This window comes from Salvelinus sp. IW2-2015, linkage group LG4q.1:29, assembly GCF_002910315.2.
Source record: "Salvelinus sp. IW2-2015 linkage group LG4q.1:29, ASM291031v2, whole genome shotgun sequence".
In the NCBI taxonomy this organism is placed as follows: Eukaryota; Metazoa; Chordata; class Actinopteri; order Salmoniformes; family Salmonidae; genus Salvelinus; species Salvelinus sp. IW2-2015.
In genome coordinates, this window is record NC_036842.1 from 54,583,930 (window position 1) to 54,611,385 (window position 27,456).

General features: G+C 40.9%; 1 protein-coding gene across 1 annotated transcript in view; it reads left to right on the forward strand.

Annotated features, from left to right (window-relative positions):
- Positions 1–27,456, forward strand: part of LOC111962168 (metabotropic glutamate receptor 8-like) — a 246,947-nt gene that overhangs the window by 214,857 nt on the left and 4,634 nt on the right. Inside the window, exons 8-10 of the mRNA XM_023985041.2 lie at positions 10,911–11,050; positions 11,462–12,397; positions 27,056–27,302. Of these exons, the coding sequence (XP_023840809.2) occupies positions 10,911–11,050; positions 11,462–12,397; positions 27,056–27,302 (1,323 nt within the window). The remainder of the gene's footprint in view (positions 1–10,910; positions 11,051–11,461; positions 12,398–27,055; positions 27,303–27,456) is intronic.

Genomic DNA, 27,456 nt, shown 5'->3' on the forward strand with positions numbered 1-27,456 from the left:
GTAGGTCAATTAATGACAGATTAATCCATTTGGTTGGCTGTCTCCTTGACAAGTACAGCTGGATAAACACCTCGAGAGATACTTACAGTATTAGAATGGCAAGTCGCATTCTCCATCTGTGTTTGTCACAGAATATTTTGTCTTTCCAATATTATTTATTTTTTTAGATACCATACTCCATGGGTTTAACACTGAAGATACTTTATTGTTTTGACGAGCACCCACCAGCGAAGTTCATTGTTTCAGTATATTTTCTTCTAAATGTATGTATATTTTTCAGTAATGTTAAGTGTTTCCTGTTTTACAGGAAGTGCTGGGACTTCTCTGTCACATTTAATGAGAATGGCCGATGCTTCCAGGACGCTACGCTTATTTCTTTCAGTACCAGATCAAACAAGAGGTCACAGCAAAGTACAAGGTCATCGGCACTGGACCGACCAGCTACAACTAAATGGTAGGACGCAAATGCGTAAACTTGCTGTTGTCCTTGTTATTGTAGGCGCAAGTTCCTTGAATAATGTTACTTGTTATCCATCAACATTAAACATGCCATGGGGACTCATTTTCCACAATACCTATCAAAGCAGATCATTTAACTTATTTGCCAACGTTGAAAAAATAAGATTTGAAATGTTTAAAAAAAAAATTTTTTAGGCAGACGCTTCTTATATCCAGAGCGACATTACTGTAGTGAAGTGCACACATTTACGTATTTTACACATTTTTGTCATACTGGTCACCCCCATGGGAGTCGAAACTCCGCCACAACCCTGGCAATTGCCACTAGCACTGAATGATGATGATGTGATAACTATGTCAATGGTTAATGAGTCATTTTCTTTTAGTTCTTGCCCATTTTTAAGATCAACTGTAACACACATGTTCTGCCACTGCAGATGAATGCATGCAGTGGACGCAGTGGAGAACCCCTGCTGTGCCCGATTCTGTGTGCAGCCAGCCTGCTCTGCAAGATGGGTGAGAGAAAGAAGGTGGTGAAGGGAGTGAAATTGTTGCTCGGCAACTGGAGCGCGTGTTGAAGGGGGTACCACTTTCCAGGCCAGTGAGTTCAATTTGGCGAGCTGTGCCATATGAGCAACGACCCCGACCAGGAAACCACAAACTGGTTGCCAACCTAAGATCCCCATCATCGAAGGTGGAGTTGGCTCCTTCACACTGGGCAGTGGTGCCAGTCTTCACTCTCTGTCCTGGGCATTCCTGGTTACCACCTTCCGTCATCGTCACCTTTGTGCGCTCCGACACGCCACCCCATTGTCGAGCTCGGGCCGGGAGATGAGCTATGTCTTTGCTCACGGGTATCTTTCTGTGGCTATGCCTATCACCTTCCCTATGATCCCGAAGCCCCTGACGGTTGCGTTTTTGCTCCACAGGGCTCTTCCTGGGCCTGGTATGGTGCTTTCAGCTACGCTGCTTTAGCTTACCAAAACAGAAGACCTGGCACTCCACCGCATCTTCCGAGCTAGGGCAAGAAGGCTGTGACTAGCACCGCGGTTTCATCTATCCGGCCGCTCCAGCTGGTCATTACTTTCAGCCTGATCTCTCAAAGTTCAGTTACTGGGTTTTTTTTGTGTTGGTTGTGCCACTGACTCCGCACACATGGTGGCGTGGACTATTGGGAGCAGCGGACGCAGGAACCTCGAAGAACGCCGTGGGTGCTCAAGTGTGACATCTTCGACCTCTCAGACTCATCTGCTCGCTTGGATATCAGTATTCTCCGTTGATGGTCACATTGCCACTGTTTATGCCATCCACAGACCAGGTGGTGCCACGATGACCTTCGAACGAGGGCTAAGCCTATATTGGATTTTTACTATGTATACAACCTGTAATAATTTGGTTAGCTTTTCGTTACGCTATCTTCCTTGGGACGGCCAGTCATGCGCAGAAAAGGGTGAGTGTGTTTTTGATTGTGTGATTTGTATTTGATGACACCGTACATCAACTGTAGGCCCATATGTTCAAGGCTTATAGTAACACAGTTCAGATAATGCTGTCTATCTTATTCTTGTATGCATTGACTGGCGGCCTCTCACCTCTTCACAAGTGAAGTAAGATGCCCCAATTGATAAAATGTGAAAGCTTGAATAATGAATTATTTTTACCCGAGAGATCCTTTTCTGTAAGTGAGAAATTTGCTGTGGAGCCAGGAGCTGGTGAGCGGTTCTTAGCTCTTGAATTGACAGAAGATTGATTGGGCTTATCTCAGCGCAGGATGTGGCTTATAATATTTAACGTGCTGCTCAGGTGGGTGAGGTTTGGCTTGTCATCAAGACAGTTGTAATCTCATCAGTTCTATGACTATGGGAACACAAACCTGTGTTGTGCTACGTGTAAAGTCAGTAAATCCATTGTGCGGAATTCATACCCTCATTTTGGCTAATTATGTTGTGAACCCTCAGAGGCTCTTTGGTGATAGAGGTGGGTAGGCCAATGGGACTCAGTCTGTGGTGGGTGTTGTGTTTTAATCAGCCTTTTAAGGTGAGTAAGTTATTTTGAACCCCTGCTGTTTACTAGCAATCACTTAATTTAAGAAACGCATCATGTCAGTTCTCTGGCACTGATTTTTGGCAAAATGTAATGACATGTGAATTAATTGCTAAATGATTGGTTGTTCTCAAACTTATTTTTCACCTTTAGGAATGCTGGGCATATGATTTTTCCGGGAAGTACAGATAGGTCATGAAGTCCACTTGGAAGCATGGTATTCTGTGAATAAGCTGAGGACCTCTACTCAATCTTCATATTGCCTATTTTATCTTCCCATGGATTGGCAAATGTACATTTTCAGTCAGTGTCATACCACACATTAGATTATGATCTATCGCGTATCCAATGCATAAACAATCGTTCAATTGTCGCAAGTACTTCTGGCAGCAATAACTGGACAATTTCAAATGATTTCATAGGCGCTGCAGTATATAGTCTGGATGCATTCAAAGAGTGATTTTTTTCATTTAAGTTTTCTAGCTGGAGAGCTGCTCAGTCTATAAATTGAAGACCTGAGTTGAGTATCTGGGGTTTACCGCGAAGCAAGGCTTTGTTTTTCTTTCCCCCCAAATTTTTGGACGCAGATCTCATTAGTACAGTTCTGGTACTTAGGAGATCTCTTCTCAGCTTCGTTACAGTTTTGATGGCGTGAAACAAGTATCAGTAAATGACAGCTTGGCTTTGAGTAGGATGTGGCCAGGCTTTATAGGCTTGAACATTGGCTTACATAGGGTCACAATATTTGATAACTATGATTGCGTTATTGAAAGTCCTTACTAGCCATGCATACTAGTCCTCAATCATTTTTTTAAGGTCTAAGATCTGTAAGCGTGCCCATAACTGTTTGGTCGATGGTGATTATACTCATCATTTTTTTTTTTCTCTTTAATTCGGTAGAGCTGGTTGTAGTCTGTAGTCTAAAATATGGTGCTAGTCTTCTTATATTGACCCAGTGTTATATGGTCAATGTTTGTTGTTTTTTCAAGCTAGAGGGATTGTTTCTAATTCTGTGGTGAAACAAAGACTGGGTTTGTTTTAGCTTGAGACCTATGAGAAACCTGACAAAGACACTTTGATCTGTTGTATTATTCAGAGTGTATGTTGCGTCCTGCTTTAGCTCTGAAAATAAGAAACAATCAGCTATGGGCCTAAAGGTTTATAACTTTTATGTCACCCTTTAGGCATTGATGCAACCAATACCCTACCTATATGGTAGTTAAACTTATGCTAATAGCATGATACAGTGGCATAAACTTATAGGGGCACACATGTGAGTGTTCTAATCACACGGGTGTGATCGTACGCTTCAGGGACCACTGTAGAACGATCACACCCGTGTGATGGTACGTGTGAAAGGGTTAAAATATATACGAAATGCATACGGAAAAAAAACGAGGACTATTTACACGGGACAAGACAAACACACGTCCGACTGCTACGCCATCTTGGAATCTGAACTGAATATTGCATGTTGGCAGTGCAATGGCTTGTTTGCACTGCCAATAGATTAAATGAAATATGTGTGGACATTCACCTCCATTGAGGTACATGAAATGTGGACGTGTCCCCAGAGTCAGAGAGTTACTAGTGTCTACATGACCTACTGTACAATAACACTCTTCCATCATTTTTATTGACAATGTGGCTGTAGCGCTCCTTCCACCAAACAAAAAATATTGTTTTCATACAGTGCTATCCGGAAGAGTTTTGTAAGGAGAGTATATCTGCCGTACCCTCGTGACTGCACGAATCAGATTGCCATGGTTTTGAAAGGCCTTGTAACAATAACCCATTTATGAAGCAACACAGTATTCCCTTCACAGTATGTACGTGTTATTTAATTTTTTGTTTACAGATCATCAAGCCCACCTACAGTTCAGTGTCATCTGTCAACGCATTCCTTTTACAAAAGCTCTTCTTCTTTAGATTAAGATTAAAATCACTTTATTCAGATAAGGTCCAACCAAAATTTGACTTGCACTTTATCCCAGTTGTTGTGGGGGGGTTAAGTGCCTTGCTCAAGGGCACAACAGCAGGCCATGGCATCTAGGATTTGATACCAGCAGCCCTCCGGTTGCCAGCTCAATTCCCACCAGATATTTCCTGTCTGACCCAGTATTCAAACTGGCAAACCTTAGGTTGCTGCCTCGCCTCTCTAACCTCTAGGCTACCTTCCACCCTGGCATAAAGTCAAGCTTTTAGAATTCTGGAGTGTGATGAGTTGCTGAATTCAAGGTCCACACCAAGGTTGATCTTGAACATAAAACCCTTGTATGTGGCCTGTAAATCACTTATCACTAGTCTTAGCTTAACAATTACCCATGGCTGTGACAGCAATTTGAAGAGATAGGTAAAGTGTGTGTGTGTGCGAGACAAAGAGTCCTTGCAGTATTTCACATTATTTCTGTGCCGCCTCCACATGCTTCTCTATTCATATCCCCTCATTCTCCAACACTGCTGTTGCCACCCCAGTAGGTCTACCTTGAGACTTATGCATTGGCTAGTTTTCGTTCAAACTCACTGAAAGAGAGGTGCACACATTTTCATCCATGCTAAATGCAAATATACTGTATGCAATGTATACCAACATGTTTTACGTTAGCAATAAAAAAACATATTTAGAAGAATTAGAGCAATGTGCGAATCCCTCACTCTTTTGTCATCCACTATCATCCATAGGCCTATCATTCTCATACCAGCGCTGAGAACACAGTTTTTGTGTTTTCGATTTTTTTTTGCAGATGTCAAGGTTCAGTCTGTCAACAGGGATCAGGCATTACCTGGAGGACCCGAGGTCACACTTGAGAGCACTATTCCGGTCCCATGAAAAAGTGTCTGACATTCATTCTGCTGTAGCTTTGTTATCTCAGTGTGACTGGSGCTTGTTTCCAATCATCAAGACTGATATCAAGAAACATATTGATACAACGGTTGTTAAGTTGGGGAGAGGTCTGTCCGTGATAAAGCGCTGCTCTGCTTTCTTGACATCACAATCAACCAGACACGTCCTACATTCTTAGAAAAAAAGATTCCTTATAGAACCAAAAAGAGTTCAATCGCTTGCTTCATATATAGAACCCCTAAATGTTATATATAGAACCCTTTCGTAGGGTTCTTTGATCAGAACCCTAGAGGTTCTTCTTCATTGAACTAAAATGGTTCCATGTAGAACCTTGCATGGTGCCATTTATGAATTATGGCCACTACTATTGAATAGTAATATTTTTTGTTAAGAATATAACATAATAAACAATTAAATAATGGACAAAACAATACTAAGCATAGTTTTTTTTCTTCTGTCATTGGAAATGCGCACTGGTGGCCAGGTAGACATCTGTTCGTTTGAATGATGACGCACGTCTACTCTTGCTGACTTCTTCACAATACAACTGTGTACATTAGTTACAGCGAAAAACAAAAATGTGGCTTCTGCTCCGTTCTCAACCCACCCAAACAGCAGACCTCACACATACAGTTGAGACGGGTACAGGTTCAAGCTGCAGTGCAGCACCCCTGGATGGAGAGCATGTTGTGGGTATAAGGGCCTTGCTCAAGGGTCCAACGGTAGGGGAATGTTTTGAGGATGTAAATCCAGCAGCCCTCCAGTTGTCAGATCAATTACCACGTTTTTTTCCAGCGCCCGGCCCGGGATTTAAACCGGCCACAGGTACTGCTCCTGCCTCAGGTCCAACTCCTTAGCCACTGGGCTACCTACCACCAGTACAGTATGGGTTGTTGCCTGACTGGTTCCAGAGAAGAACAAAAAAGGAGCACAACCATGAGTTCATCTTTAGAAATAAGCAAGAGTTAATCTGCCAAAATGTAAACAAAATATTATGCAGACATAATTATTATGATGTAGAAGATCTAGTTAAATAAAGGTTAAATGAAAAAATAACAACTTACATGAAGTTGCTGTCAGCAGCAGCCAAAAGAGAGATCCTCTGCCTCTAATACTTCTGGGTTTACAGCCAGACTGAGCAAATCAGAGATAGTGTGTTAAAAGTAATGTAATGATTAACTAGGCTATTGAATCACCAAGACTTATCATACGTAATTTATTCTAAATAATTAATACATACCTCCTCTCAGTCAGCAACAGTCTTCTATGGCTTCATTAGACATAGTCCCCTCAATTGACTACACACTGAAATACTGAAATAAAAGTAACAATTAGCTAATTGCCAATGTTAGGCTGGGCCTGTAGATCTATTTGGCATATCCCATAATAATTTTTTTTTTACTAGCTAGCCAGCCAACTCTTTCAAATAAAGTGGCAAAAAAAAGAGCCTAGCTTTAGCCTAGCTAGCTTACAAACGTGCTCAAATTCGAATAATGTTTAAATTGTTTTTATCTAGCCTGCACTTTGGCTTCATATATTTGAATTAATTCATCAACTTTCCTTACCTTAATACATTGAAAAATAATGTGGTTATTGGTAGGCTACTTGCAAGTTGGTTCAACCACCATCTTGTATCTTAATGCTGGAATGGCAGTAGGTTTTTGACTCGGAATGGCAGTTACATTTGGAATTGAACAAAAGGTTATTTTTATCTAAGGGTGCATTCGTCAAATTCAATCTGGAGTGCCAGAGAGCGCTCAGAGTGCCCTCTGGGCATTTGTAAATTCAGAGCATTGTCAGTTCTTAAATTCAGAGCATTTCGCTCTCGGAGCATTCACTGGACGCTCTGGCTGAGGAGTAGGGTTGGTCCGAGCGTTCTGGCTTCACAACGGCAGTCAAGCACCCAAGCTAACTGGCTAATGTTGGCTAGCTTCCTAGCTACTTCCAGACACAAATGAGATAACACCTCACTCTGACCATTTTACTCACCCTACCAGAGCTGGATAGGCTGTTTCATGTTATCCAGAGCGTTAGTGACTATAACTGCTGCTGGCAACAATTTAATAAAGTGTTTTTGCCAACGTTTACTGACACCGGTCATATTCAACTGGTGTTGAGCCTTCATAAATTCGTCAGTTTTTCTGCGCTCTGGCACACTCAGACGAGAGTGCTCTGAAATCGGAGTAGATAGCCAGAGTGAATGCTTTTATTAAACACATTATTTCCTCTTGCTTCTAGCAAACATTTACTTTGCAACAGCACAGGTTTGTATGAACCTTGCTGTTTGCCATTCAGACCTTGGCAACAATGTTGCAAAATAGGAATTTGATCATCCCCCTGCCATAGAGAGCTAATGGTGTTATTATATAATTCAATTAATATAAATGTAAAACAGCTGTAACAAATTAAAAGGGAATGTTAGCTGTCATTTCAGAGTTTGATGTGACTGAGTTAGCTTTGTTAGCTGTTGTTTTCTAAAATCGATTCCCCATTAGACACGGGGGTAGGGATAGAACTCTCAAGGTTCTTTAGGTACTGTGTATATAACTTTTTTTTAGTAAAATGCTATTTAATCTCATCCAAAGTACCAAAAGGTTCTAAATAGAACCCCAAAGAACCCTTTTTTCTAAGATTGTAGTTTTATCATACCTGGACTACTGCCCAGTTATATGGATGGTCAAGTGCTGCAAAGAAGGACATAAGCATTTTACGGTTGGCCCAGAACAGAGCTGCATGGCTGGCCCTTAAATGTACACAGAGGGCTAATATCAAGAACATGCATGTCAATCTCTCCTGGCTCAAAGTAGAGGAGAGATTGACTGCAACACTGAATGTTGAAAGCACAGAACTGTCTGTTCAAACAGCTAACACACAGCTCAGACACCAATACGTACCCCGCAAGACATGCCACCAGGGGTCTCTTCACAGTCCCTAAGTCCAGAACAGAGGCTGGGAAAACGCACAGTATTACATAGAGCCATGGCCACATGGAACTCTCTTCCACATCAGGTAACTCAAGCTAGCTGTAAAATCTAATAAAAAAGCAACATAAATTAACACAGACATTGTAATATTGTATTGTTGTAATATTGTACATTTTATATCGTACATTTGTAATGGTAGAGCAGTGTACATTTTTATAGTGCACAATGTCTTGTGTGATGTATTGTTTTATTTATGATGTTGACTATTGTTTTGTTGTGATGTTTTGTTCATGTTTGGACCCCAGGAAGAGTAGGGGCTGCCTTGGCAGCAGCTAATAGGATCCTAATAAATACTAAATACTCAAATATAGCACCAGGTTGCCCGTGCCATCATCATATCGAGAAATATTTTGGGATTATCAACCAGATTTTGCTTGGGGGATCTGGATCCTGAGGATGGTGCGGTGATTCATCGCTGTGCAGATGCGATTTTCCATGCATTTATTCATGTTGTAGAAAGTAGGGCTTGGATATAATCAAAATGTGCGCCCACCCACTAATCATAAATTACAGAGGGTATCTGCTCTTTTATTACAATATGCTGTTGCTCTGGATTTAGTTTCTAAAGGAATCTACTTGAGGTTGCGTGGGTAATTGGAGGCTTGAGTGTGGGTCAACCTGTGATTATGTCTGGGATTGGTTCAATCAACGCATCGCCCAACCACCTAATCATCTATGTAAAGAGCCCCAGAGTCGCCCTATAAAGAAATGTAGTCACATTTGTTCAAGTTACAGTCAAGGGGCTGATTGCAGTGCAGACCAGTTAGGAATGAGGATGCCTGCTGTTTTTTTTAACGGGACATTATGAGTCATTGTTTAAGTCACGGTGGTTCCATTCTGCAACACCACTTGAACACATGGAACAATGCACAGTCAGATCTTATTAGTGCGAGATATTGATTAACTTTATATATGAATGTATATCATGTCAAATGCAGTGATACACAAGGCAAGCTAATTGTTGCTGGTTAATCAGTCAGCTAAATGTTTACACTAAGTCAATGTACATGTCACTTAGAAATGTCCTTGTTTTTGAAAAAAAAAGCAAAAATCAATTTCCATTAAAATAGCACCAAATTGATCAGAAATACAGTGTAGACATTGCTAATGTTGTAAATGACTATTGTAGCTGGAAACAGCAGATTTTTTAATGGAATATGTACATAGGCGTACAGAGGCCCATTATCAGCAACCATCACTCTTGTGTTCCACTGGCACGTTGCGTTAGCTAATCCAGGTTTATCATTTGAAAAGAATTTGAAAACCCTTTTGCAATTATGTTATCACAGCTGAAAACTGTTGTCCTGATTAAAGAAGCAATAAAACTGCCCTTCTTTTGACTAGTTGAGTATGTGGAGCATCAGCATCTGTGTGTTCGATTACAGGCTAAAAATGTCCAGAAAGAAATAACTTTCTTCTGGAACTCGTCAGTCTATTCTTGTTCTGAGAAATGAAGGCTATTCCATGCGAGAAATTGCCAAGAAACTGAAGATCTCGTACAACGCTGTGTACTACTCCCTTCACAGAACAGCGCAAACTGGCTCTAACCAGAATAGAAAGAGGAGTGGGAGGCCCCGGTGAACAACTGAGCAAGAGGACAAGTATGTTAGAGTGTCTAGTTTGAGAAACGGACGTCTCACAAGTCCTCAACTGGCAGCTTCATTAAATAGTACAAGCAAAACACCAGTCTCAACATCAACAGTGAGGAGGCGACTCTGGGATGCTGGCCTTCTAGGCAGAATTCCTCTGTCCAGTGTCTGTGTTCTTTTGCCCATCTTAATCTTTTCTTTTTATTGGCCAGTCTGAGATATGGCTTTTTCTTTGCAACTCAGACTTGTGGTCTGCAGTGAAAGGCAGCTAGATGTGCTATGCATGGCCAAACAATCAGAGATATTTTTCCTGTTTAATTTGCTTCTCTCTGCCAAGCCGCTGCACAAAGGAAAGTGGGTGATAGGTGTGTGCAGCGGCAAAGTGTGTGAATGGATTAATTTATCATAGACAGACACAGGAAGCGAAACATCTGCACAGAGCTGTGGGTGCTGTTTTGGAGACGAGTCACATCTCTTTACTTCAGGCCCAATCGTCTCAACTTCTCTCTTGCAAATGTAACAATACATGGCTTTCCTGAGATGCATATTTTTAATAATGCTCTCCTCTTCCTTCCCAACTGTGTTGGATTTTGCAGGTTTTAAGGACCCAAGGTGGTATGTGAGACATTACTGTAAGAAGGTCATCTGAGAGACAAGATAGCAACTTGAAAGGAATTTGGAACTTGGCAGTGTAGATTGTAGTCAATTAATGACAGATAATCCATTTGGTTGGCTGTATCCTTGACAAGTACACTGATAAACAACCTCGAGAGATACTTACATATTAGAATGGCAGTGCATTCTCCATCTGTTTTGTCACAGAACATTTTGTCTTCATATTATTTTTTTTTTTAGATACCATACCCATGGGTTAACACTGAAGATACTTTATGTTGTGACAGCACCACCAGCCAAGTTCATTGTTTCAGTAATATTTTCTCTAAATGTATGTATATTTTTCAGTAATGTTAAGTGTTTCCTGTTTTACAGGAAGTGCTGGGACTCCTGTCACATTTAATGAGAATGGCGATGCTCCAGGACGCTACGATATCTTTCAGTACCAGATCAACAAGAGGTCAACAGCAGAGTACAAGGTCATCGGCCACTGGACCGACCAGCTACACCTAAATGTAAGGACGAATGCGTAACTGCTTTGTCTTGTTATTGTACGCAAGTCTTAATAATGTTACTTGTTAATACATCACATTAACATCCATGGGGACTCATTTTCCACAATACCTATCAAACAATCAATTTAACTTATTTGCCAACGTTGAAAAAATAAGATTTGAAATGTTTAAAAAAAAATTTTTTAGCAGACGCTCTTATCCAGAGCGACTTACTGTAGTGAGTGCACACATTTACGTATTTTTACATTTTTGTCATACTGGTCACCCATGGGAGTCGAACCCACAACCCTGGCATTGCACTACCAACTGATGATGATGATGTTGATAAATTATGTCAATGTTAATGAGTCATCTTCTTTTAGTTCTTGCCCATTTTTAAGATCAATGTAACACATGTTCTGCCCCACTCAGATGAATGCCATGCAGTGGACCAGTGGAGACCCCTCTGTGCCCGCATCTGTGTGCAGCCTGCCCTGCAAGATGGGTGAGAGAAAGAAGGTGGTGAAGGGAGTACCATGTTGCTGGCACTGCGAGCGCTGTGAGGGCTACCACTTCCAGGCCAGTGAGTTAATTTGCGAGCTGTGCCCATATGAGCAACGACCCGACCAGAACCACACTGGGTGCCAACCTATCCCCATCATCAAGCTGGAGTGGCACTCACCCTGGGCAGTGGTGCCAGTCTTCATCTCTGTCCTGGGCATTCTGGTTACCACCTTCGTCATCGTCACCTTTGTGCGCTACCACGACACACCCATTGTCCGAGCCTCGGGCCGGGAGATGAGCTATGTTTTGCTCACGGGTATCTTTCTGTGCTATGCTATCACCTTCCCTATGATCGCAGCCCCTGACGTTGCCGTTTGCTCCATCAGGCGCATCTTCCTGGGCCTGGGTATGTGCTTCAGCTACGCTGCTTTACTTACCAAAACAAACCGCATCCACCGCATCTTCGAGCAGGGCAAGAAGGCTGTGACTGCACCGCGGTTCATCTCCCCGGCCTCCCAGCTGGTCATTACCTTCAGCCTGATCTCAGTTCAGTTACTGGGTGTTTTTGTGTGGTTTGCCACCGACCCGCCACACATGGTGGTGGACTATGGCGAGCAGCGCACGCAGGACCCTGAGAACGCCCGTGGGGTGCTCAAGTGTGACATCTCGGACCTCTCACTCATCTGCTCGCTTGGATACAGTATTCTCTTGATGGTCACATGCACTGTTTATGCCATCAAGACCAGGGGAGTGCCAGAGACCTTCAACGAGGCTAAGCCTATTGGATTTACTATGTATACAACCTGTATAATTTGGTTAGCTTTTATACCTATCTTCTTTGGGACGGCACAGTCAGCAGAAAGGGTGAGTGTGTTTTGATTGTGTGATTGTATTTGATACACCTACATCAACTGTAGGCCCATATGTCAAGGCTATGTAACACAGTCAGATATGCTGTTCATCTTATTCTGTATGCATTGACTGGCGCCTCCACCTCTTACACAAGTGAATAAGATGCAATCTGATAAAATGTAAAGCTGAATATGATTATTTTTACCGAGAGATCCTTGCTGTAGTGAGAACATTTGCTGTTGAGCCAGGAGCTGGTGAGGGTTCTTAGCTCTTGATTGGACAGAAATTGATGGCTTACTCATGCGCAGATGTGGTCTATAATATTACGTGCTGGCTCAGGTGTGAGGTTTGGCTTGTCATCAGACAGTTGTAATCCTCATCAGTTCTATGACTAATGGGAACACAAACATGTGTTGTCTACAGTGTAAATGTCAGTAATCCATTGTGCGGAATTCATCCCTCATTTGGCTAATATGTTGTGAACCTCAGAGGCTCTTTGGTGATAGAGGTGGTAGGCAATGGACTCAGTCTGTGGTCGGTGTTGTGTTTTATCACCCTTTAAGGTGAGTAATTATTTTGACCCCTGCTGTTTACTAGCCAATCAACTTAATTAAGAACCATCACTTCAGTTCTCTGCACTGAATTTTGGCAATGTAATGACATGTGAAATTAAATTGCTAATGATATGGTTGTTCTCAACTATTTTCACCTTTAGAATGCTGCATATGATTTTCCGGGAAGTACATAGGTCATAAGTCACACTTGGAAAGCATGGTATCTGTGAATAAGCTGAGGAACCTCTACCTCAATCTTCATATTGCCTATTTTATCTTCCCATGGGATTGCAATGTACATTTTCAGTCAGTGTCATACCACACATAATGATCTAGCGAATCCCATGGCAATACAAATCGTTCAATTGGTCCAAGTACTGCAGCATACTGGACAATTTCAAATGATTTCATAGGCTGCAGTATATAGTCTGGATGAATTCAAAGAGTGATTTTTCCATTTAAGTTTTCTACTGGAAGCTGCTTCAGTCTATTAAATTGAGACCCTGAGTTGAGTATCTGGTTTACCGAAGAAAGGCTTTGTTTTCTTCCCCCACAATTTTTGGACCAGATCTCATTAGTACAGTTCTGGTACATTAGGAATCTCTTCTCACTTCGTTACAGTTTTTGGATGGCGTGAAACAAGTATAGTAAATGACAGCTTGGCTTTGAGTAGATGTGGCCAGGCATTTGATAGCTGAACATTGGCTTACATAGGTCACAAATATTGATAACTATGATTGCGTTATTGAAAGTCCTTACTAGCCATGCCATACATAGTCCCAATCATTTTTTAAGTCTTAGATCTGTAAGCGTACCCATAACTGTTTTGTCGGATGGTGATTATACCTCATCATTTTTTTCTCTTTATCGGTAGAGCTGGTTGTAGTCTGTAGTCTAAAATATGGTGCTAGTCTCTTATATTGACCCAGTGTTATATGTCAATGTTGTTGTTTTTTTCAAGCTAGAGGGAATTGTTTCTAATCTGTGGTGAACAAAGACTGGGTTGTTTACTGAGACTATGAGAAACCTGACAAACACGTTGATCTTGTGTATTATTCAGAGTGATATGTTGCGTCTGCTTAGCTCTGAAATAAGAAACACAGCTATGGCTAAAGGTATTTACCTTTTTGTCACCCCTTTAGGAATTGATGCACCAATCCCACCTATATGTAGTGTAAACTTATGCTAATAGCATGATACAGTGCATAAACTTATAGGGGCACACATGTTTTATTTATTTATTTTATTTCACCTTTATTTAACCAGGTAGGCCAGTTGAGAACAAGTTCTCATTTACAACTGCGACCTGGCCAAGATAAAGCAAAGCAGTGCGACAAAAACAACAGAGTTACACATGGGATAAACCAACGTACAGTCAATAACACAATAGAAAATCTGTATACAGTGTGTGCAAATTAAGTAAGGAGGTAAGGTAATAAATAGGCCATAATGGTGAAGTAATTACAATTAGCACTGGAGTGATAGATCTGCAGATGAGGATGTGCAAGTAGAAATACTGGTTGGCAAAAGAACAGAAAAAGACAAATATGGGGATGAGGTAGGTAGTTGGTTGGATGGGCTATTAACAGATGGGCTGTGTACAGCTGCAGCAATCGGTAAGCTGCTCTGACAGCCGATGCTTGAAGTTATTGAGGGAGATATACAGTGGGGGGAAAAAGTATTTAGTCAGCCACCAATTGTACAAGTTCTCCCACTTAAAAAGATGAGAGAGTCCTGTAATTTTCATCATAGGTACACTTCAACTATGACAGACAAAATGAGAAAAATAAATCCAGAAAATCACATTGTCGGATTTTTTATGAATTTATTTGCAAATGATGGTGGAAAATAAGTATTTGGTCAATAACAAAAGTTTATCTCAATACTTTGTTATATACCCTTTGTTGGCAATGACAGAGGTCAAACGTTTTCTGTAAGTCTTCACAAGGTTTTCACACTCTGTTGCTGGTATTTTGGCCCATTCCTCCATGCAGATCTCCTCTAGAGCAGTGATGTTTTGGGGCTGTTGCTGGGCAACACGGACTTTCAACTCCCTCCAAAGATTTTCTATGGGGTTGAGATCTGGAGACTGGCTAGGCCACTCCAGGAYCTTGAAATGCTTCTTACGAAGCCACTCCTTCGTTGCCCGGGCGGTGTGTTTGGGATCATTGTCATGCTGAAAGACCCAGCCACGTTTCATCTTCAATGCCTTGCTGATGAAGAGGTTTCACTCAAAATCTCACGATACATGGCCCCATTCATTCTTTCCTTTACACGGATCAGTCGTCCTGGTCCCTTGCAGAAAAACAGCCCCAAAGCATGAGGTTTCCACCCCCATGCTTCACAGTAGGTATGGTGTTCTTTGATGCAACTCAGCATTCTTTGTCCTCCAAACACGACGAGTTGAGTTTTTACCAAAAAGTTATATTTTGGTTTCATCTGACCATATGACATTCTCCCAATCTTCTTCTGGATCATCCCAAATGCTCTCTAGCAAACTTCAGACGGGCCTGGACATGTACTGGCTTAAGCAGGGGGACACGTCTGGCACTGCGGATTTGAGTCCCTTGCGGCGTAGTGTGTTACTGATGGTAGGCTTTGTTACTTTGGTCCCAGCTCTCTGCAGGTCATTCACTAGGTCCCCCCGTGTGGTTCTGGATTTTTGCTCACCATTCTTGTGATCATTTTGACCCCACGGGGTGAGATCTTGCGTGGAGCCCCAGATCGAGGGAGATTATCAGTGGTCTTGTATGTCTTCTTATGTCTTCCACAGTTGATTTCTTCAAACAAGCTGCTTACCTATTGCAGATTCAGTCTTCCCAGCCTGGTGCAGGTCTTTTGTTTCTGGTGTCCTTTGACAGCTCTTTGGTCTTGGCCATAGTGGAGTTTGGAGTGTGACTGTTTGAGGTTGTGGATTCTATGTATCTTTGAGGCTCCTCTGTCCTCCATCGCTAGCTAGACTAAATCAATGTTATCAAACGAGGCGTAGCCTCAGTTATTATAGCACACTTATTATCAGGTATATAAACAAGTGACAACTGTCCACAACCTCAAACAAGTGCACGAGACTCCAGCGGAAAGACCAGTCTCAACACGTAGAAGACGTAAGACGAGACCAAGAAAAATGCTGTGACTGCTTTGTAGGTGACCAAATACTTATTTTCCACCATAATTTGCAAATAAATTCATAAAAAATCCTACAATGTGATTTTCTGGAGAAAAAAAATCTAATTTTGTCAGTCATAGTTGAAGTGTACCTATGATGAAAATTACAGACCTCTCTCATCTTTTTAAGTGGGAGAACTTGCACAATTGGTGGCTGACTAAATACTTTTTTGCCCCACTGTAAGTCTTCAACTAAGGTGATTTTCTTGCAATTCGTTACAGTCATTGGCAGCAGAGAACTGGAAGGAAAGGTGGCCAAAGTGTTGGCTTTGGGGATGACCAGTGAATTATACCTGCTGGAGCGCGTGCACTTGTGGGTGTTGCTATGGTGACCAGTGAGCTGAGATAAGGCGGAGCGTTACCTAGCAAAGACTTATAGATGACCTGGAGCCAGTGGGTTTGGTGACGAATATATAAAATCAATGAATGACTGGAATTCTGTTGTATGTCCAGAATAATTCTGAATTCAATTGTAAGTCTACTTATGAATGAAATATCACCCGTTCTGAAACTTTGTTTCCATTACTAGCATCTTGTACATCCTCGCTCTGGACAGGATGTATGAAACTCACCACTTACCAATAGATTGCTAGTTCATGATTTTGCCTCAAGAATACATGTCCAGGTCTTACACAGTCTAGGGTTTTACGTTTTAGATTCACGGACGATTAGTAAAGCTTAAACCAAGTTTATTCACCCATTGGGTTAAAACAGCTGCATGAGACAAAATACATATTCACACCAGTAGTAGTTTAAATACCCAACTTTGGGTGGAGTTTCCTCCTCTCTAAACCAGGGCTGCCCAACCCTCTTCCTGGAGATATACTGTCCTGTAGGTTTTCAGTCCAACCCTGATTTAGCATATCTGATTCAGCTAGTTAAGGTCTTGTTGAGCAGCTAATTAGTAGAATCAGGTGTGTTAAATTAGAGTTGGACTGAAGATCTACAGGACTGTAGATCTCCAGGAAAAGGGTTGGGCAGCCCTGCTCTAAACATTGCGTCTTTATTACTAGGCAGGAAGTTAAGTGATACGGGCTACAAACTGTTCCTTCTCCCTTAAGGTGACCTGACCTGACCTCGACTCCCTTCCTCACTAATCCACAGCTCTCCACCCTTATCAGTGCCTGACAACAGGTGATCGTCTTCCCTGCACTCAATACATTCCAAGCTTAATTGCCTCTACCATAGTACATTCCTCCTACAGATAACCATTAACCTCTGGTGTAGACCCTCTAGATCAGGGGTGGGCAATTCCAGTCCTCAAGGGCCTGATTGGTGTCACAGATTTGCCCCAGCCCCAGCTAACACACCTGACTCCAATAATCACCTAATCATGATATTCAGTTTAGAATGCATTTGATGAATCAGCTGTGTTTGCCAGGGATGGAATAAAAGTGTGACACCAATCAGGCCCTCGAGGACTGGAGTTGCCCACACCTGCTCTAGACCGTAGCACTCAATATTTCAATAGGATACCTGACAATTAACACTATTCCAAGTCTAGGAGTCAGATCCCAGAATCCATCATACTGTACGTTATTAATCTTTAGAGAATGACTTGCCTAACTGGCCCTTGAAAAATCCCCTCCACCGGCATCACTTTCTTAGAGGACTGAAAACACCACACACATCAAACCCTTTAATTGTGGAATAGTAAAAAAGGGGGATCAACGCATTGTAGCCTATTCATATTTCAGAAAATGTTTAGTCAATGCCACATAGATTGCATTGTTCCGAGGGAGCACCCTCGGGACAGTGTATCAAATAAATCATATCAAATAAAATAAATCCTATTCAAATTGTTATTTACTGTCACACATGGCTTAATGTTCATAGGAAGAACACATGTGTGAATGGTGTCCCTGGAGAAAATATAAAATCATTCTGATATAGCACATGACCATCACTCCACTATTTAACAGTCTTCCACATTGATCAGAGCAAGCTGTTTAATAGCTGGATAAATGCCCCAGCTCTGTCATTTTAGAAACAGATGCTTCTTATTTCCACTCTCATCACAAAGGTAATACACTTGTGTGGGGCGTGTGCACATTCCCTTGCTGAGATTGCCAACTGTCTAGTATTTGTCATTTTTGCACCCACTAATGGTTTTATGGTTGCACCCTACCGGTTGTTAATCCCTCATATGATCATTTTGGTTTGAGTTTATACCAAAGCCTCAATTTCCATATTCACATGTTGTAAGGGGTGCATTTATCATCACACTAGCATTACTTTCATACACATAATTTATGCATGTCTTAGGCCAGGGTTTCCTAAACTCTGTCCTGGGGGCTCCCAGGGTTGCACGTTTTGCACGTTTTAGTTTTTGCCCTAGCACTACACAGTTGATTAAAATAATCAAAGCTTGATGATGAATCAGCTGTGTAGTGCTAGGGCTCATACCAAAACCTGCACCCATGGGAGGCTCGAGGACCGAGTTTGGGAAACCTTGACTTGACTCCAGGCATAAGCGACACAAGCGGTCGCTTAGGGCTCCCCGACAAGGGGGAGTCACGGTCTAATATTGAGAGTTAGAATGGTAGAATACACAAGGTGCACGTTCTAAATTTGGTTGTGCAGTTTTTCTCTTGTCACTTGATTAGCCATGTCAGCTAACAATTTTTAGATTGCAAGTTAATCTAGCCAGTTATCTAAACTTGTAGTGATCACTACCAAATACTGACCGGGCACGAGCCCTGACCTCCAGGGGGCCACCATAGATTTTAATAGTCACTCTCACTCAGATATCATTAACATTTTATTTTTACCTTTATTTAACTAGGCAAGTCAGTTAAGAACAAATTCTTATTTTCAATGATGGCCTAGGAACTGCCTTGTTCAGGGGCAGAACGACAGATTTGTACCTTGTCAGCTCAGGGATTCAAACTTGCAACCTTTCGGTTACTAGCCCCACACTAGGCTACCCTGCCGCCCCAACATGGCATAAGTCATGGAAGAATGTGTAGAATCACAGAAAATTTGCTTTAAAACAGCCAACAAAATCTCTCCAACCCATTGAAAAAATGGGTAGAATTGCAGGAAAGTCACTTTAAAACTTCTAAAATGATCTCTTTGCATGAAATGTGTTATAAATTGCAAAATTGTCTCTGCCCCATAGAAAAATGAGTAGAATTGCATGAAAGGTATTATAAAATTGCAAAATGTTCTCTTCGCCCCATGGCAAAATGTGTAGAATTGCTGGAAATAAACTTTAAAACATAATTTTTTTCTCCGCTGATGAGAGGGGGGCCCCTCTCCCAACCAAATCTAGATTAGGGACCCCAAAAGGCTAGAGCCGGCCATGGCTAATTCTTTTCCATTTAACATTTAATTAACATTGTCTTTCAGACGGCATGATTTTTCTCAGTTCCTTAATTTCCTCATCCCAATTTCCATAACATTATGAGTTTTTTTTAATCAGAAGTAAGTTGTTATAAATGTCACCGGTGTGCAGAGATGGCATTTACATGAGTAAATAACCTTTGGACAAGTAAGCCTTGTCCGAGCCAGAAGGGTCCATAGGGCAAGAGCCTATCTCCTGATTCTGTAGCATTGACGCAGCTTGATGTACAAGTACACACCCTGGACAGAACGCTAATCTGTCGCAGGGCCTTACACCCAATCCATCTTCTTAATGCTTAGTGCCAGGCAGAAAGACATCGAGTTCCAGTTTTAGAATCTTTGGTACGACTCGACCATTCGAACACCCATTCTCAGGGCGGGCAATCTAACCACCAAGCTACTGGGTTTGGTTGAGCATGATACTGAACCAACAAACCCATTATTATTGAATTGACAATGTGCTAAATATGCTAATTTAATCATAAACTATCATGTTTGGCATTAGTATTCCTTGCATTTTGTCCACAAACTTGTTAGAAAGAGCACGTTGGCTGAAAGTAAAGTTTCAACTTTTTGGGGGCTGAAAGTAAAGTTTCAACGCTCAACGCCCGTTGAATATGGCCAGTGTCAGTAAACGTTGCCAAAAAAAAGTAATTAAATTGTTGCCAGCAGCACAGTTGCAGTCACCAACGCTCTGGATAACATAAAAACATCCTAACCAGCTCTACTAGGGCAAGTAAAATGGTCAGTGAGCTGTTCTCTCATTTGTGTTTGGAAGTAGCTAGCAAGTTAGCCAATGTTAGCCAGGTAGCTTGGGTGCTTGACTGCTGTTGTTAGGTCAGAACGCTCGGATGAACCCTACTCCTCTTCCAGAGCGCCCAGTGTGCGCTCTGAACGCTCCGTGAGCGAAACGTTATGAAATTATAAACGGACAATCTAACAACGCTCTGAGTTTACAAACGCACAGACCATACTCTGGCACTCCAGATTAAATTTACGAACACACCCGTAGTATAAACCAGCCTTTGGTCTTGAAATCTTTGGTTGTTTAGTACATGGCCTCACATGCAAAGAGATGGGTGGGGCTAAAGCTTACGAGGGTGTGAATGATGCTGAATGGGTGTAGACAAAAAAAGAGCTCTACAGTAGGTACCAAAACATTCAAAGGTCATTTTCTCAAAAGTGAGGTTACACGTTTATCAACTTTCAAAGCAGAATTACTTTCCCATTGTTCCCCAACTGCAGTGTATGATATACAATTTTCTAGCTCTAAGTCTCTACTTAGATCCAATGTAAAAAACACAATTTAAAATGTTGCTACATAATGGGGGGGTCTACTAAGCTAACATATGGAATTGTTTTAAGATGGTCATACCAAGGATAATTTAGCTACTTGATTTAGATTTTTTAGGACCCCTGTAGGTATCAAAAAACATATTTAAAAATGATTTGATCAAATACAAATATTGAATTTGGCGCATTGAATAACACATTCATAAATGGCAAAACAGGCAGTTAAAAGACAAATCATAAGGAATAAGGTTTTGAAGTCTCTTTCCTATATCTAGGAGATATAAGAAAGCTGAAGAAATATTTTAGTTTTTTACACATATTTACACCCATTTTTTGTTGGCACAAACTACCTCCACACTTCTGTATATATTAGTTTGTATATTCGTTTTTATATTAGTTTATTACAGACGTTTTCATGAGAAGACCAATTTTCCGGATATCTCATGGTCTGACAAACACTGCTGTGCTTGACCACCTTCCACAGCAGATGCGGAAGGCCGACATAGACGGATGTGTGTGTTGGCTTTAGATGCAGCACATGCAAAAAAAAACATATCTCTAGCTTAAACTGATTTTGATGGAGTATTGTTTTATTATGATAATTAGACATTCGCCGGGGTGCTTCAATAGACTCTTAAGGATTAAGTATTGAACAGTGGAGGTATTTTTGTTAAGCCAACAAGCCAAAACTTTAATAATTAGCTATAATTTAAATTGTGATGCTTTTGATTTCACCTAATTTTTACATTTTGTCTTAAAAAGCACATGTTCAACTTCATAAAAAACAAGTTATCCCATCTCAAGCGGTAAAAATATACACTACCGTTCAAAAGTTTGGGGTCACTTAGACATTTCCTTGTTTTTGAAAGATTTTTTATTTTCTTTTGTTCATTAAAATAACATCAAATTGATCAGAATAATAGTGTAGACATTGTTAATGTTGTAAATGACTATTGTAGCTGGAAACTGCAGATTTTTTATGGAATATCTACATTTGTATTTATTTTTCATTTATTTCACCTTTATTTAACCAGGTAGGCAAGTTGAGAACAAGTTCTCATTTACAATTGCGACCTGGCCAAGATAAAGCAAAGCAGTTCGACACATGCAACAACACAGAGTTACACATGGAGTAAAACAAACATACAGTCAATAATACAGTAGAAAAATAAGTCTATATACAATGTGAGCAAATGAGTTGAGATAAGGGAGGTAAAGGCAAAAAAGGCCATGGTGGCGAAGTAAATACAATATAGCAAGTAAAACACTGGAATGGTAGATTTGCAGTGGAAGAATGTGCAAAGTAGAAATAATGGGGGTGCAAAGGAGCAAAATAAATAAATACAGTAGGGGAAGAGGTAGTTGTTTGGGCTAGATTATAGATGGGCTATGTACAGGTGCAGTTATCTGTGAGCTGCTCTGACAGCTGGTGCTTAAAGCTAGTGAGGGAGATAAGTGTTTCCAGTTTCAGAGATTTTTGTAGTACGTTCCAGTCATTGGAATGGGCGTACAGAGGCCCATTATCAGCAACCATCACTCCTGTGTTCCAATGGCACGTTGTGTTAGCGAATTGATCATTAGAAAACCCTTTTGCAATTATGTTAGCACAGCTGAAAACTGTGTTCTGATTAAAGAAGCAATAAAACTGGCCTTCTTTAGACTAGTTGAGATATCTGGTGTATCTGGAGCATTAATATTCAATATTGTTATGCTTTTGGTATGTTTGAAGTACAATAGAAATGCATTTTGGCTAAATATATCGTAGCTTCGGCAGCCTATTGGAAGACTTAGAGCCGTGGCTTGTTGAGGATGTGGCTTTGTTGTAGTGCTTTTTGGCCTCCCACGAGATGTATTGTCACGCGAGATTGTCTTATGTTGTATTTAAATCCAAATATTATTTAATATTTTGCAAAACATTTCAAAATACATATTATATATATAGTCACCAAATATATTGATTTATATTATTCAAAATGAATTAAATACATTTTCTGAGGAAATGTACATATTTTGTCATATACATTTTATTATACAATTTCAATATATTCTGTAATATATGTTAGAATGTATTTAAAATGTATTAAATAAAATATATATATTTTAGAAATATTTCACATATCTTAATTATCTAAAAATATATTTTAAATGTACTTTTTTTCATATGAGTTGGCATGGAGTTAAAGATGGTTGGATGGAGTCGTGGTTTTTTAAACTGTTTTTTTTGGAATTTAAGAGGTATAGACTTTGATAGATTATGATAGGGAAGATATAAAACATAATGTTTTTTTACAGCATAAGACTTAAGTCTAGTGTAATGTCAAAAGCAAATCTCATCCTCATACCAAACTGAACAAAAATATAAACGCAACATGCAGCAATTTCAAAGATTTTACTTAGTTACAGTTCATGAGTAAATCAGTCAATTGAAATAAATAAATTAGGCCATTATCTATGGATTTCACATGACTGGGAATACAGATATGAATCTGTTGGTCACAGATACCTAAAAAAAGGAAGAGGCGTGGATCAGAAAACCAGTCAGTATCTGGTGTGACCACCATTTGCCTCATGCAGCAAAACACATCTCCTTTCCATAGAGTTGAATCGGCTGTTGATTGTGGCCTGTGGAATGTTGTCCCACTCCTCTTCAATGGCTGTGCGAAGTTGCTGGATATTGTCAGGAACTGGAACATGCTGTCGTACACGTCAATCCAGAGCATCCCAAAAATGCTCAATGTGTGACATGTCTGATGAGTATGCAGGCCAGGGAAGAACTGGGACATTTTCAGCTTCCAGGAATTGTCTACAGATCCTTGCGACATGGGGCTGTGTATTATCATGTTGAAACATGAGGTGATGCTAGCGGATGAATGGCATGACAGTGGGCTTCAGGAGCTCGTCATGGTATCTCTGTGCATTCAAATTGCCATCGATAAAATACAATTTTGTTCATTGTCCCTAGCTTATGCCTGCCCATACCATAACCCCACCACCACCATGGGGCACTCTGTTCACAATGTTAACATCAGCAAACTGCTCACCCACATGATGCCGTACACACTGTCTGCCATCTGCCTGGTACAGTTGAAACCGGGATTCATCCGTGAAGAGCGCACTTCTCCAGTGTGCCATTGAAGGTGAACATTTTCCCAATAAAGTCGGTTATGACGCCGAACTGCAATCAGGCCAAGACCCTGGTCAGGAAGACGAGCACACAGATGAGCTTCCCTGAGACGGTTTCTGAAATTCTTCAGTGGTACAAACCCAGAGTTTCATCAGCTGTCCGTGAGGCTGGTCTCAGACGATCCCGCAGGTGAAAAAGCAGAATGTTGAGGTCCTGGGGTGGAGTGGGTACACGTGGTCTGTGGTTGTGAAGCCGGTTGGGCGTACTGCCAAATTCTCTGAAATGACATTGAATGCGGCTTATGGTAGAGAAATTAATATTCAACAGCTGTGGTGGACTTTACTTAATCTTGATATGCCACACCTTTCAAGTGGACAGATTATCTTGGAAAAGGAGAAATGCTCACAAAGAGGGATGTAAACAAATTTGTGCACAAACCTTTAGAGAAATAAGCTTTTTGTGTGTATGGAACATTTCGGGAAACCTTTATTTCAGCTCATGAAACATAGGAACATCAACTTACATGTTGCATTTATATTTTTGTTCAGTGCATATCTCTACCTACCTGTACATTCAATTAGACTCCTGCTAACCCCCCCACTACTATTCCAAACAGTGTGCATATGACCATGTGCTTGTGATGTGTTTATTAGTCATTCTCTCCTATCTCTGCAATAGCCACCTCAGCAGGTTCAGGTGATAAATGTCACTGAGCTTCATGCCCCAGATTCCTGGCTGACCTAAAACTGAAGGTGATTGTTCCTCAGTTCTTGCCTTTTGAAGCGGATCCCATCACTCTTATTATAGATCTAAAGAAGCTGCTGAACTGGTTCAAACTAGGACTTGCCACCAGCCCCAACTGGAGACCCACTGGAAAACACTCTGCAGTCAAAAGATTAACTTAAAGGTCCAATGTAGTTGTATTTATCTCAATATCAAATCATTTCTGGGTAACAATGAAGTACCTTACTGTGATTATTTCAATCGAAATGTTCTGAGTGGGTGGGGGAAACTGAAAACTGGCTATTAATGGCAGAGAGGTTTCTTATTGGTCTTATTGAAACTCTCTTTAACTAATTTAGAAACTCCATCCCACAAAAAAAAGGCTGACATTTCAGGCGGTCTTTTCAAACAACTCTAACACTAAAAGGGCATTATCATAATTTTCACAATTTCAGTATTCCAACCTCATAATGTTGAAAGATAAATACAACACAGGTAAATTGTGTTTTTGACTGCACTGGTCCTGTAAGATAACCTTAAGGGGTTTGAGCCACAGGATAATAATATCACCTATGTAAGTGGCTTCATGTTTGTGCACCGATATGGCTGACCTTGAAATCTACGCCCAACAGAGAGTGTGTAATATAAGCTTTGTTCTCACAATATAAATAATTCCTAGATGTTTGTCTAGAGGCCCTCTAAATGGCTTTATGCTTGAATGTCTACCATACATTTTCAGAATGATACCTTGATGTGTGATGGAATGGCTTCCACTGTAGAGATGTTCAGACTCAAGCGAGATGTGCCACCTGTTGCCAGTTCCTCTTCATTCTCTACCACACTAAATGTACAGATATGGCTGAGCAAAAACCCTCTGAGAATTCTCACTGTCAGTTTACTGCTCAATGAGAGTGCCATTAGTTTTGTTGAATTTTCTAAATGCTGTTGCTATGACTACTCAGGTGGTGTCTAAGCAGGAACCGGAGTGTTTGGCATGTGTGCAGATGTGTTCGCATAAGCGGTTATTTTCTATCAGCCTCTTGGGGGTGTACTGTAACATTAGAAATAAGTCAATGAAACATGAGCTTGTAATGCTTGGTTAAGTTCAACAGGTGGGAGAAGAGTAGAATTGTGTACATGCGGTCGGGGTACCTCACCTGGGTTGTCAGTGGTTGGATGGGTTTGATTTAAGTGGTTATAAGAAACCTGAATAGTGTACTGCAAGTTTGAATGTTCCATGTGAACACACTATCACAGATTATTGTGAAATAGACACAAATTACTTATTGGAAATTTGTGACAGGCACACTTTTTTGTGTTTATTACACTATTTTCTTCAAAACGCATTTCGTATGTATTACACAAATTTAATTCTTCATAACGTATTCATGTACATTACACAAATTCCAATTTGTTGTGGCTAATTTTAGCTATGTTAGCTAAGTGGCTAACGTTAGCTAGGCTAGCTAAGTGGCTAACGTTAGCTAGGCTAGCTAGGTGGCTACTGGCTAGCTAGGCTAGCTAGGTAGCTAAACTAGGGGTGAGGTTAGGGGTTAGGGATTAGGTTTAGGGGTTATGGTTAGGTGTTAAGGTTAGGGTTAGGGTTAGGTAACATGCTATCTAAGTAGTAAAAGGGTTAGGTTAGGGTGAGGGAAAGCTAGGTAAGTAGTTAAAAAGTAGCAAGTTGTTGCAAAGTTGCCAATTAGCTAATATGCTAATGTTGTCCATGATGTGATTCAAATATGCAATGTTTGGGTTGATAGAAGGTTGCATTATATTCCCAACCATTTCTTCCCGACCAACCTCTGGCATAAGGGCTTAAGTAACCTACTCTTTTTATCTGGGATTGAAATGCACTGAATACAACGTCGTGTACTGCACACACACAAAAAAAGTTTGTTTGCATGTCACAAATTTCCAATAAGCAATTTATATATATTTCACAATCTGTGATACTAGGTTGGAACACAATGTGCATGACAAGTGAACAGCAACTAGGTTGTGTACTGGTGTTTTGAGTTTGATCCCAGTACGCTCAATAGACCTCACTATTATGTCCTCAGAAAAAAGCAATTGCCAAATAAAATTAAATCTGTAATGTGTTACAATGTGATTCGATTAATTCAAGCTGCTCTTAGAAAAAAAGGTGCTATCTAGAACCTAAAAGGGTACTTTGGCTGTCCTCATAGGAGAACCCTTTTGAAAAACCCTTTTTGGTTCCAGGTAGAACCTTTTGAGGTTCCGTTTAGAGCCCTTTCCAAAGACGATTCTACATGGAACCCAAAAGGGTTCTACCTGGATCCAAAAATAGTTATACGGGGACAGCCAAATAACCCTTTTGGAACCCTTTTTTCTAAGTCTGTTGTATTAGGGATCACAAATGTTTCTCTCCCCAGGACTCTCTTTGAAGCATCTCAGACTCATTGACTGATCTCTCCTTCTTTCTCTCAATCTGTCTCTCGTCAGATGTACATCCAGACAGCCACGCTGACCATCTCCCTCAGCCTGAGCGCCTCCGTCTCTCTGGGGATGCTCTACATGCCCAAGGTCTACATAATCATCTTCCACCCGGAGCAGAATGTTCCCAAGCGCAAGCGCACCTTCAAGGCTATCGTCACCGTCGCCACCATGACCAGCAAGCTGTCCCAGCTGGCCTCCGAGCGACCCAACGGAGAGGTGAAGACAGAAATCTGCGAGGGCATGGATGCCAGTAGTGAGTATAAAGACGTGATCCATCACTTCGTAACATATTATACCAAAGCCACCATTTTCACCTATAAGTTTATTTTTAATTTTTATAGCTTATGTTAGGTACAACCACAGGCAACAGGCTTTCTACATACAGTAAAATCAACCCCAGTTCCTCA